Raw genomic sequence first — 13527 nt, 5'->3', positions numbered from 1 at the left:
ATGTCTAACTAGTTTAATAAATATCCAACTATAGTTTCAGGTCCAACTATAGTTTTCTTTTCCAGCTAGTTTTAATTTCTAACTACATTATCAATATCTAACTAGTTTCAACGTCTAACTGTAGCATCAATATCCAACTAATGTCCACTTCTTACATGCGAAAAAATAATTTCATATCGATAGTACAAGTAACAATCTGTTACACTCCCATAAGACAACATAACAAATGCAGCATTTTTCGTTGGCCCTTTTTTCGAATTTTTATTCGTCACGGACGCTTTTTTTTTTTGCACGTCATTGGAAGAAATCAAGAATCATTTTGTCCTCTCGTTAAATTTGCTCAAAATAAATGTTTTTATCAAAAGTCTCGGAAGCCACTTTAAGTGAAATGAATATAGTTGTACTAACGATTTGAGTAGATTGTTAATGTGATCTGTAGTTTGCTACATACTTTCCATTACCTAATTAAGACTTTGAAACCAATTTTTCAACTGCACTTATATCAAACATTCGAAAAGGTTATTAAAAAAAATAGTGCACAAATGACTATGATCGAAAAAAAAATAGTAAGACATACTATAGATTTTCTGTTTGCACGTATGATATGAAACTCATTTTTATTTTTTACGTGAAAATATATTTTGCGTTCACGGTAAAAAATCCAAATATTTGAGGATTGTATGATAGCCACATCCAACATTCTCAATATCATTAAGGAGCCTAATTATCATTTGCTTATAGTTAATTCTGAATTGGTTGTTTTAAACAAAATTGTCAAGTCTGGTATTTGCGAATTCATAAAGTTCAATTTATATGTGAACTAAAATTTTATGAGGAAAAAGAAATTTGTTATATTCCGTGACCTCAAAATTCTATCGAGCAGTTGTGCAATGAAATATAAAAAAACATAAATAAAAATTCAAACGTTCGTGTAAATCGAATCGAGGGTTCTCAAATTAGAGAGTAAAATCGGTTGAGGGCTGATTTTCGAACATTCCACTGAATTTTATTCCCAACGTTTGATATTAATTTTCCTCGACAATTCTCGACTCGTTGAATACTTTCATTACCCAAAGAATTGGCGTTCGTCACTTTTTTCTTCTTCTTCGATTCCTGCAAACATCTTTACACATCTCTTCCCCCTTCGGATTTTTGAGATACGATACTTCCGAGGGGCAATCGAACCGTCGGTCCGGTCTCCTCGATCCCTAAATTCAATTCCAAATAGCAAACTATATAATCAGATCTCTTTCCCCCTTTCGCACGACAAAGTTAGCCGATACGTGAGGGCGAGAAAAATTTACACATGTAGTTGGCTTAAGCCGGTGGTATATTTGCCAAATTCCGTGGTTGTGGACTGTGGCAAAACCGGATATCCCATTCCACGTTTACCACCCTCCGTCACTCCCGGCTTTTCACCCCTTGAGGCTGGCCGAACTATTCCGCCGGAAGCAAGAAACTGAATTCTAATATCACGCCGGGGTAAGAAGCGGTTTCGTGATACGAATGAAAATTCAAACCGCTTCGCGGCCCAAACCGAAAGCTCCCGAATTCGCCTGTCGAAGATCCACGAGGTGGAATTTTATTTCTGACATTTTTTCTCGTTCTTTTTTCTAGTAATTAATTATCATCGCTATTTTTTCTCCTTTTACCAATTTCAACGACGAATTTCGCAGAAATTAAAACAGACGATGAATAAGTAAGAAATTAAGGAAATCGGGAACGAATTTTAGTCGAAGAGGGATGGTGATTATTTTATTTTTATTTTTTTTTTTTTCTTCAGCAAAAGGGAAAATCACCCTCATTTCGGGACACCCTTTATACATAAACTAGAGGTATACATATTTATGTCCACCAGGATGGACCGACAGATGGAAATCGTCGCTCCAACGCCGCCGCGCGCCTCCCAATTAAAATGCAAATATATGGTGATCCTACCACCATGTTAACTACGAATGGCAGACCCGGCAGTCACGCGCCAGTCGATACGTTATAAAATCAAAAAGTTCCACGGGACCGCTAATAGAAAGCTGCTTTTTTCATCCGCCGTGAAAAAACCTCTCGCCAAAACCTTGTCGAAGATGTGATATTAATTCACAGAGTGAAAGGGTGCGCGTAATTGTATATAAAATTTAAACAACAAACTGGTTCATCGATATATCGTTAAAAAATAATGATGGAAATTTCCCTTTTCCTTTTTCACAAATATTTCATATCAAGTCAAGTTTGTTACCGTCCTTCAAGAATAATTACCAACATGTATTTCTAAATACCATATTTCTTGCACGTTGGATGGATGAAATTTATTGCTCGATACCGAAAGAAGCTGATAATGGTTCTCTTATTGTTTGAAAATTTTTTTTCAACCTCGATTATTGTACAGTTACAATTTGATTCTCAATGTGAAAATCGTTGTTGGTTTTTTTCCCTTTCTTGCTTGCAATTCCAGAAGCTAGTTTGTTACTACAATTTTTTATACCTCGTCAATATTCATCAATTCGTTATTTTTACTCCCGACTGGGATCGAATCGAAGTTGAAATTTTCTTTTTTCAGATGTAAATTCGACGGTGAAAAATATCTTTGACGGTTATAACGTCACTCGACCTTTCGAGAATTTGCATACTTGGATAATTGTTCGAATTGGCCGGTGTATTACGGTCGGGAATTCCTGGCCTCGAGGCCAGAACTCGGTGCGTCCCTCGGGAGTACATCTCTCTTCTCTTCTCTTCTCTTCTCTTCTCTGGAAGATCAATATTTTCGTCTCTGTCTTCCAAACGTGACGATAGAACGGACAAGTTGGCGTGTGTACATAATGGCCAGAGAATATATACATATACACACAGGTATAAACGTACGTAACGTACATACGTATATATGTACGGGGTGTAATCGTCTTGGAATCGATGGATTAAGAATCCAATTGAAGCGGTTCTTACCTCAGAGACGTCTTACTTTCAACCCCCTAATACCTACAGCCGCGGTATCTCTTCTCTCGATTTCATCCCCTACACACACACACACACACACACAATCTCTCTCTCTCTCTCTCTCTCTCTCTCTGTCTCTATCTCAAAATGTACGTCTCGAGAGGAAATCGCTTCCGTTGAGTTTACTTTATTCTTATTACTTTTCACCCCTCTTGAGGCGGAGTTCTTGGTTCTTCAACGTTTTTTCTTTTTTTTTTTTTGTTTTATACCCCCCCCCCCCCTCCCCCCTCTTTTTCCATTTTTTCGAGGAGAATTCTTTTCCTCAGTACATCGAAACAGTCCAAAGTCTGTTTATCAGTTTCTAGGAAAGCTATAATATTGGAAATAGTTTATATAGCGAACGATTAAAATTGCACGAGTTTTATCGCATGTTTTTCCCGGTCGAACATGTATGCGTCAAAGCTGTGTAATTCTAGTCTCCAAGTTTCGTTTGCCTCTCGCGCTGAGTGTCCCTTTTTTTTTGTTTTTTTTTTTCAACCACTCCGCAGCCGAGTTTTGAGAAGCTGTATAAGGTACAGAGAGAAGATCCGCTGTTTGAAATGCGAGACGTGCAGAGAGAAACTGAGGGAGGCCTCCCCCCCCTTCGCCCTTAAAAAAAAAAAAAAAAAACAACAGAAACAAACGAAAGGGAAACGAAATGAAATGAAATAAAGTGGTAGTGAAATAAAATAAAGGTAAAACAAAAGTTTGCAGCAGGGTTGGTGGCTGGTACTAAAAGCTTCGAAAATGTGTTGCAACAGCGTGGAATTTCAGCGCGTAGTGAAGCAAACGGACGTGAAGCTTGCAGCGGACAAAAGCTCACTCGGAATCATCCGTTTCTCCTCTCTCCTCTTCACCCGTCGTTCTTCAGCAGCGGTGGAAAACCGTTCGTTCCAATTGTAAAAACTGTCAGTTTGAAGGGAGAGATTGAATCAAGAATTTGTTTCGACAGTTTTTATCCTCTCTCTCTCTGTCTCTCGCTTTTTCTCTTTTACCAACACGTTGTGACTCGTTGTGGAATTTTCTCAACGGCTAAACGATCCGAGACTCAAAGATATTTCTCGTTTCAGGTCAAGTCGACCTCTGGACTCAGAGCACCGAGGGATGTGCCTGCAGCTTTAATTCAACAAGGACAGATTGCGCCTGCTGCGTTCAGTCCGGCGGATGCAGCTGCGGCGATTCTTCGCCCCACAGATGCGCCCAATGCGGTCTTGAGCAAAACTGTGCAAACAGTGAGTAAAAGCGTTGAATAATAAGCGGTTAAAATAATTGCATCCCCCTTTCTTTTTCACCACAATCAGATATATAAATGTTCACCGTCATGCTTGATTATTTTTAGCGAAGAAAGTTGCGTTTCACGTCATATTTTATCTTTAATAATTCAAAAAGTCGACGATGAAAATTGTTCAGTGAGGTTATCCAACCTCGCGTTTACGTCACTGCACGCGTAACGGCAGCGGTCGGTTTGGTAACGCGCGTGACGTCATTCACCACAAGCCTATCGCAATGGGTTCCGAAAAAGCGCGGGAAACTAACCGTGATTTGATTACGAAATAACGAATAGAGCAAAAGAAAGAGGTTAGAATTAGATTCGTTTGAACGGTAGATCTCAATTTTCATCGAAGAGTATCGCGATACGTGCGTGGTATTAAAAATCTTCAATTCCGTATCACGTGAAACCGTAATATCAAAATTGCGCGATGTAACACGTCCCTAGGTATGTACATGGTATTGTATCGATCTACTCCTAACCTTTTTAATCTCTCAATATCCATACAAAAAATACGTGTTTACCCCGATTGGCATTCCCATGCGATTAGCTTGCGGGGGGAAATTGTAAGGCCGGTGTGGGCGGGTTTTTTGATATATATAGTATGTTATTTTTTTTTTTTTTTCTCGTACCTTGAAGTTGGGCACCGAGGTGGGAAGCCAATTCAATTCCATATCCATTCTATCAGGTTGAAATTACTCCCGCGAGGGAAATTCAGCTCATCCCTAAGAAAAAAAAAAATTTTTTTTCAAACGTGAAGAGTATATACGCCCAGGGTTGTAATAGCTGGAGCCGAGGCAGGAACTCTGCTCTGCTGGGACAAGATTCATTATCTTTCGCTGTTTCGGCGGTGAGCGCGAACCGCGCCGTATAAAAATCGAGGGCCAACCAACCCCCCGCAGTTTTTGTGCGTCGACAATTTTTCATAATTAACGCACACTTCAAAAATCACCGACGTCACGCCCACGTCGATTCAATTTCATGTTTAATTCATATTTATTTCTCGCACATCTTCACCGCTTTCGGTAGGTTCTTGAAACTTTTTTCCTCCACCCAACCTCTTCGCAACTTTCTGCAGACGTGAGGCGAAAAAAAAAAAAAAGAAATTGTTACTCTGAATTTTTTTCAACCTAACCTTGTCTGAAAACTCTTTACCCGTTCAATGGATTCGATAACAATTAATTTTCAGACAATTGATATTCTTTTACATTCTTTCATACTTTCGTACATAATTGCCAATGAATTTTCGGTTGTGTATAAAAAATCGGCGACTGTTTTATCAGCATTCTGAAATCTCGGTTTCGGGTTATTTGTGATGGAGGCTAATCGGCATAAAAAAAAAAAAAAAAGAAAAGACAAAACTCTGAATAACCTAAATCTCTTCAATTTATTGGGTTCTCGTTTTATCACGAGAATTTTCGAATCCTAAATCGGATTAAAAAAATTTTGGCATAGAATAAATTTCGAATAACAATAACCCGTATAGTTTGATTGATATGATTGTGTTGTCGTTAATTTTCAGTGTGCAACATGACGCTGGACAGTAAACAGCTGCTGAATAAATCCGGTCGAGGTTTTGGCCAAATAAAATCGCCAGCGCTGACCGGCCCGACTAGATGTACTTACAGATTTGTACCGGACACCGGACAACGTGTCGAACTCCAAATTTATCGCCTCGTCTCGATCGGTCGGCACAATGGTTCGATGTGAGTGTAACAGTTGAAATTATTTCAAACGCATATATTTGGTTCCCAAATCGCAGTAACAGGGAAGAAAAAAAAAAATAAAAAACAAAAAAATTGTCACAGAATCCAAACCAAATTTGGATCAATGCTCACGGAGTAACGAATCGTGAGTGAAATTTTTATCCCACCTCAAGCGCTTTTATTTAAAACTGATCGTCGGGTTATTTTTCACACCCTGTATGCGAGTAAAAAACATGAACGAGAATATAAAGAATGGATGTATAAATCGCTGGGCAAAAGTGACAGGTGACAGTTGTCTGAAGTAAAAAAAAAAAAAAAAAAACAAAAAAGCAGAGAAAGCTCACGGAGAGAATTAGAAAGTTTGAAGGAGATTTGTGCGGATGACCAGAGACGTTTTCACCCGGTAACTTTGGCGGGACATTTTCAATTTGTCACCAATTTCACTCTCGCCAGAAAGATGGAAAGAGAGAGAGAGAGAGAGAGAGATAGAAACGCACACATACACGCGCGGAGAAATGTTGGCGAGTCGAATGTTTGCGCCGAGGCGAAATCCCCACAGGGTGTGTATCGAGGGGGTAGAAAAATTGTTGTCCCTGGCGTGTTTTCCGCTAGGTCGACGCGTCGCTAACGCCCTTGAGCGTTTTTCTAAAACTGAACTTTCCCTCCGCGAGACCAAGAAACGCGTGTATATTCCCGCCGCACGAGACGTATTTTCATCCCCCATTACCCTTTCCTTTTTCTCGTCTCATTCTCATCCTGGACAACCCTCCTCTCTTACACAATGTATATATATAGAGGGAATAAAACCTCCCTCGAACATACCACGACAGATTTTCTGTACGAGATATACGAGCATACGTACAAAGTCTATTTTTCGAAGCTTCTCTCGTCGCGTTCGCTACGCTGCGGAAAAGCTTTTCGGGCACTCGGTAAATTCGTTCCTGCTGCAGTGTATCGAACCGCCTTTAATGCAACCGACGTGATCCTTGAGTGGCTTGCGTCTCTAACGGGCGGCAAACTCCTCGATTTCTCACCCCCGGAAACACTGAATAATTGATGGATAACATTTTTTTTTTTTTTTGGTACAGTAAAGGCCGGATAAAAGAGACGGTAGTTTTCGAACTTGGAATATATCGAGAAGCGAAATATTCTAACGGAGCGAGGAGAGAGAAGACGAGGCGCGTAAATGTATCTCCGATTTTTCTACAGCTTTGGAAATTCAATCGACAGGGGTGAGAAATATTGGATCCGTCTGTTCCCGGGCATCAGGTGCATCAAATCTTAGCTTTTTCAAGTTTCATTGGGTAGATTCGACGTGGCTAAGTTTGGAAAATAAGATTCGTCTCGTTTTAGCTTATTTTACTTCGTTTCGAAGTGACGTTTCCCTGCGTTGAGAATCAAAAGTTTGAATAAAGAGAAGGGAAAAGAAACAATCCCCTGCAAAAAATCTACAGCAATGTCATTTACACCAAGGATCGGTAAAAATTCAAGTGAAAAAACGTTCTTAATATGCGATACAAATGATTCTGACCAAATTTGATTTACACGAGCTAAGATATCAACAATTTTGCGAAAAGGTATTATAATCGGAACTTTCAAAATGCTTGAACTCCGATGCTATTGATCCGATTGTAATATCTTTCGGCTCATGTTTTTCGCTGTAGGGATTAGAACATAGTTTCTTCTTTTTTTTTTTTTTTAATATTTTTTAACAATTTGTGGGTGATAACAAAATCTAGAAAATATACTAAAGATGGATAAAAGAAACGAAAGTTGATTTACTTCGGAACTTTCTGACAGTAAAACCCTTTTTCCGACAGATGCCTGAAGAGTTAGATTTTCAAAACCGGTGGAGCGTGCGTAAAGTGCCCCATTTACGAAAAGTGCGGTAAAACGACGGTTGCGCATGCGCTTACCTGAAATTCTCAATTTTACGCACTAGAGCCTCCTTGGCGCACGCGCATTGTCCGATAACTTAATTTTACGCACGGACTTTACGCGTTGTCAGTGACGTCACTGGGCTGAGTTGAAACCGAAGTTTGCGTCTCTAGGTTTGGTTTCATAAAGCCTGGTCTATGCTTCTGGACCTTTGAACTGCCCTTGATCTATTTTTCTAAAATTATCATATCATTATCCATTCGTTGGCTGCTCAAATCGAAGTTTCCTTCACAAGTATTGGAAAAAATAACTCGCGTCAATGATGCGGATGGAGAATGTCTGGATCGTATGTTTACTCTGTGAACTTGACACTCATCGGAAATTACTCACTTTTCGCATTTGTCCTAAAATATACTATTCCACGACTCAAACGTAAAAATATGTGACGCTATTTCTCACAAATGACACGCGCGTTGGGAAATACCAAATCAATTCTCCACCAGTAGGTGAAAACAGTTTTTTTCCCACCGATGGAAAAATATATCGCCACTAGTGGAGAAACGGTTCGCCATTTCCCACCGCACACGTCATTCATTGTGAAATTGCGTCTTCCGTCGATTATCAGCAGGCGGTGAAAATCCGTCGGTTTTACATTTTTATTGTGAAAAATATCGTGTGTAAACCGTGGTCATCGACGATATTCGCACTCATAATAAATCGCCAACTTACCGCACTAGTCGCGAAATATACCATTTTTAAATTGTCGATAACTCGGTTCGCGGTACCGTATCTTGCTAAGATTCATTTTTATAACACAGTAGAGATGTCGTTTTACTCCGAGTTAAGCATCATTTACGCAAATGATGTTGTTGAACATTTCTCCAAAGGTTTAATTACTTCTCTTTTATCTACTTTTCATTCAGCCTGCGGGACCGATTCATCACGATCAGTTTTCGTTTGAACTTTCGCGCTCGAGTTCGGCGAACAAGCAGCTTGCAAGCGTCGAGTAAAATGGCGAAAAATAAGCCACCCTTGGATATTACTCTCCGAGGACGCGATTTCGCCGGCTACATGCAAGCCCGCCCATTAACATCCCGCGCCCATCTCACGGCCAACGAGCAACCGGATAGATCCGCGTGCATATATATACGCGCTATACTTTACTCGAATTTTCATTATTACACCCGCCTACGTACCTGACGTAGCCGTTATACTTTCACTCCGACACATTTCACCCTGGGGAGTGAGTGCGTCGACGTCTCAACCAGGAATAACACCCCTTGCGCCACGTGTAAGACCGACCTCTTCATCCCTGTGGCGGAAAAAAAAAAATTTCACTTGCAAATTAAAATCTGAAATGTTGTATCTGTATAATACAGGTGCCCGACGCTTCAACCCGGTACTTTCTTTTGATTATCCTTCTTCTTCTTCTCTTTCTTCTTATTTTTATAACTCTGGAACAAGCTGGCTATCTATTAGGTTTTAAAAATATTCCGGTCTAAAAAGTGGCCACGAATAATGAGAGACAAAATTTTTGTCCAAAATTGATTTTCCAGAAGCACAAAATACGCGAAACTTTATCTTCACTTTCCATTGAATTTTTGTGTTTTTTTTTTTTTTTATTCTTCTTTTTTTAATACCTTATCGAAACATGCTTGAAATACTCTTGCGATGTAATAAAAATAACAAGTTATACTTGGAACTAGACAGTTTCGTCGAGCGTTATATTTTGTCCATAAATGTGTCTTACAAACCTGAGAAACAAAATTTTACTTCAGAATAAACATCTGCAACTTCAACTGCAACAACGCAGAACTTGAGACTCATTTTCTTTTTCGTCTAACCTTAAAACGATTGCTTGAATTAACTGTTACGGAAATTGCGGCCGTGTAAAAATAACGAACTAGTCGAAATTGGACGGTTCTTTCAATTTACATTCCCCAAAAAAGCGTCTGCGTAACCTATGAAATAAAATTTCACTTTCAAATAAAATGTATTAATACAAGCGCGCAAAATTGCGTCTCGTTTTCTTTCTCTTCTAACCTTGAGAAAAAAGCTCGAAATACCCTTGGGAGAAAATAACCGTATAGCGAACGTATAACTAGTTACTCGAGACTAGACAGTTTTGTCCAGTATACGGTACATTTCTTGTCCAGAAAAGAGTTTCTCTCTGGATGAATTTTCGTGCCCTTAGTTCTGACCTTTGTATAGTTTTCCCACCATGTATATTCAAGTTTTCGTTTCCTTCTGTTTCCCGTAGATTTTTTCTTGTCCTTGTATCTTGACAGTTTTGTCCAGTATACGGTACATTTTTGTCCAGAGAAGTGTTTTTCTTTGGATGGAAACTTCATTTCCTTCGTACTGACCTTTGCATAGTTTTCCCATGATGGGGATTCAAGTTTTCGTTTCTTTCTTCTTCCCGCAGATTTTTTCTGATCCTTTTATCTGCGGGGCTCAGGAAAAATTCCCCGAACGTATAACTAGTTACTCGATACTGGACAGTTTTGTCCAGTCTACGGTACATTTTTGTCCAGAGAAGTGTTTTTCTTTGGATGGCACCTTCATTTCCTTCGTTCTGACTTCCGTATAGTTTTCCCACCATGTGTATTCAAGTTTTCGTTTCCTTCTTCTTCCCGCAGATTTTTTCTGATCCTATTATCTGCGAGGCTCAGCAAAAATTCCCCGAATGTATAACTAGTCACTCGATACTGGGCAGTTTTGTCCAGTATACGGTACATTTTCGTCCAGAGGAGCTTTTCTCTTTGGATGAGCCTTCATTCCGTTCGTTCTGACTTCCGTATAGTTTTCCCGCCATGTGGATTCAAGTTTTCGCTTCCTTCTGCTTCCCGTAGATTTTTTCTTGTCCTTTCATCTGCGGGGCTCAGGAAAAATTCCCCGAACGTATAACTAGTTACTCGAGACTAGACAGTTTTGTCCAATATAGGGTACATTTTTGTCCAGAGGAGCTTTTCTCTTTGGATGAGCCTTCATTCCGTTCGTTCTGACTTCCGTATAGTTTTCCCGCCATGTGGATTCAAGTTTTCGTTTCCTTCTGCTTCCCGCAGATTTTTTCTTGTCCTTTCATCTGCGGGGCTCAGGAAAAATTCCCCGAACGTATAACTAGTTACTCGATACTGGACAGTTTTGTCCAGTATACGGTACATTTTTGTCCAGAGGAGCTTTTCTCTTTGGATGAGCCTTCATTCCGTTCGTTCTGACCTTCGTATGGTTTTCCCGCGACGGGGGTTGAAGTTTTCGTTTCCCTCTGCTTCCCGCAGATTTTTCTGTGGGCGTTCAGTGAAAATTCTCGGAATATCACACTATACCGCAAGTTTCCGCGAAGCTGGATCACTTTCTGCCACAGGAGTTTCGCGGAAGTATTTCACTGCCGAGTTTGGTTTCACCCATCCCTTACGGCTTTGGTGTAAGGCAGGAGTTTACGGCCACCCTGAACCTTCGTTCGGGCCTAAAAGCTTAACCCACGGGCGCGAATTGAGGCGCGGAGGGTATAACATTATGTTATACACACATACGTACCGTTTGAAAAATTTAAAGTACCGCTTCAAACTCAGCTCCCACATCCCGTTATGTATACATCTAAACTCTGAGTGGCTAAACGAGCTTGTAAAAAATCTGGACGAAAAGCTGGAAGAGGCAGGTAACAGACCGGAAAAAGATTTCAAAACCCCGGCGTCTTGCGGTTGAAATATTCCGACCTTTTTTCCGGTCAATATTCCGCACCTTTGATCTTTTCTCTAATTTGTAATCCTTCAAACGGTTCAATCGTTTTCAAGTTCTTCCCTCATTTCTCAGTGCTCAAAATCGTCGTTCGAAAAATCGTCAAATTTATATTACACAGGTGATAAAAAATATTTTAAGGAAACTCCGTATTCGATGTTGTTTTAAAAACGTCGTTATTTAACGCTTTATAACCACGGTGAATATTCAACCCTCAATATTTTACAAAATTTTTTTTTGCACCGCTCGTCGTGACACCGAAATAAAATAAAGAGAAGATTGAGTTGTGATTAAACAGGCAGAGGATCAACCGAGATCCGGGATTTTTATATCCTAATGCCGTTCCTCGTGTTTTACGTTTTTTTTTTTTTTTTTTTTTTATTTCCTCTTCATCCTTCTCGGCGTGCCCTGAATTCATTCCTCTGCCTCTTTCTCATTTCTCGTTTTTATTCAAGAGGTGGGATCGAGATTTCCGAATGTAGATAAGGATCCCCTCGTTATTACAGAGACGTTTTTTTTTTTCCCTCCCTTGTTCCTTCTCTTTGAAACAGTTCACCTCAAAGCTCGACGATTCCTCGTGTTTCACTCACGGATATTCGTTTTTCACACTTTAAATTCTTCATTTGATGTTTGAACTCAATGAATTTTCATAATTCAGTCTTACCGTTATTAATTATTATGATTATCATCATTCCGGTATAATACAACATCGTATTATACTCCAACCCTAATTCGGTCTTACATTTATAAATTTGAGCATCAATTACCGCCGAGCTGTTTGTCCTCTTACAATTATTACTTTTTTCCCGTTCTACGATTCTTTGTTTCGGATATTTTTTATTTGAACAAAAAAAGTGAAAGGAAACACGATATTCCTGAAACGTTGTAATTTTTTTTTTTTTTTTTTCTCACCACCGACTCCATGCACAAAGCAACGGAAGTTGGTTTGGCGAAATATCGAGTATCACGATGATTAAAATCATGTTCCTCGATCGAGAAGAAGGAGATGAGAAAAAAAAAGAAATCTCGACTACAAAAATAGGTGAAAAACGTGAATGTTTAGGCGAGTATAATATCTGAAGGGAAACCTAAGACTCGAAGTAAAAAAAAAAAAAAAAATCGCGGAAACACGTGGATAGATAAGGTGTAAAAACGACGTTTGAAATCAATCCGTCCGTCTCGCGAACGAGAGAGTGAACGTAAAAACGAGCATTCCATTTGTCTCTCGGCTTTGCCCCGCAGCATCCCTTGCGAATTATATAAACGCCAGTTAAATTGTTCGCTGGGCAAGCGGCAAAATCACCCCGAAGCTGCCCGAGTTGGACGAGAGGAAGGAAGGAAGGAAGGAAGGAAGGAAGGAAGGAAGGATGGATGGATGGGGCGGTGAATAGACGGAGGCTGAAAATGACTATCCTCAGCGAAATATTATCAAGTGGAACACGGAATAGAATGGTTAAGGGTTGATGGATGGCCTTAATTTCACTATGATTACCATCGGCCGGCAAGGAATTTCACCAAGATTTCATCGTACCTTCACCCTTGCGGATTATACGCGCGAGAAATTTCTTCACTCGACCCAAAATAACCTACCGTAAAACGGACATCCCTCCCACTCATCCTTCTGCTGGGGTCTTCTTAATTTCTTATTTTTTTATTTTTTTTTTTTTTTCTCCCACCACCGTGAAACGGAATTTTCACTTTGAATACGGGGCTTAGTAATTTTTTTTTTTTTTTTTAACCCTACTCTCTCATTTTCCACTCGTTCCTACGACGCGAAAAATTGGTTTCGTTTTTTTTTTTGTTTTTTTTTTCCACCATGATTTACCATTTTTATAAAAAAAAAAAAATTCCAAATTTAACAGTGATACGGTGAAAAGGGTGGGTTCAATTTGGGTTTAATTTTGTTCAAAATCGCGTATGATGCGAAAATATCGCGCAATTTCGGTCGAGCTCATCAATCGAATTCTA

At 39.6% G+C, this 13527-nt stretch overlaps 1 protein-coding gene across 2 annotated transcripts in view; it reads left to right on the top strand.

Annotated features, from left to right (window-relative positions):
• The window catches only part of LOC124219151 (uncharacterized), a 203866-nt gene that overhangs the window by 117854 nt on the left and 72485 nt on the right, over window positions 1-13527 (top strand). For both annotated transcript variants that reach the window (XM_046626345.2, XM_069136228.1), the window contains 2 exons: window positions 4038-4199; window positions 5760-5943. In XM_046626345.2, coding sequence (XP_046482301.1) covers window positions 4038-4199; window positions 5760-5943 — 346 coding nt within the window. The remainder of the gene's footprint in view (window positions 1-4037; window positions 4200-5759; window positions 5944-13527) is intronic.

The sequence above is a fragment of the Neodiprion pinetum genome, chromosome 5 (genome assembly GCF_021155775.2).
Source record: "Neodiprion pinetum isolate iyNeoPine1 chromosome 5, iyNeoPine1.2, whole genome shotgun sequence".
NCBI lineage: Eukaryota > Metazoa > Arthropoda > Insecta > Hymenoptera > Diprionidae > Neodiprion > Neodiprion pinetum.
Note: the sequence above shows the minus strand (reverse complement) of the source record. Positions and strands in the feature narration are given on the sequence as shown.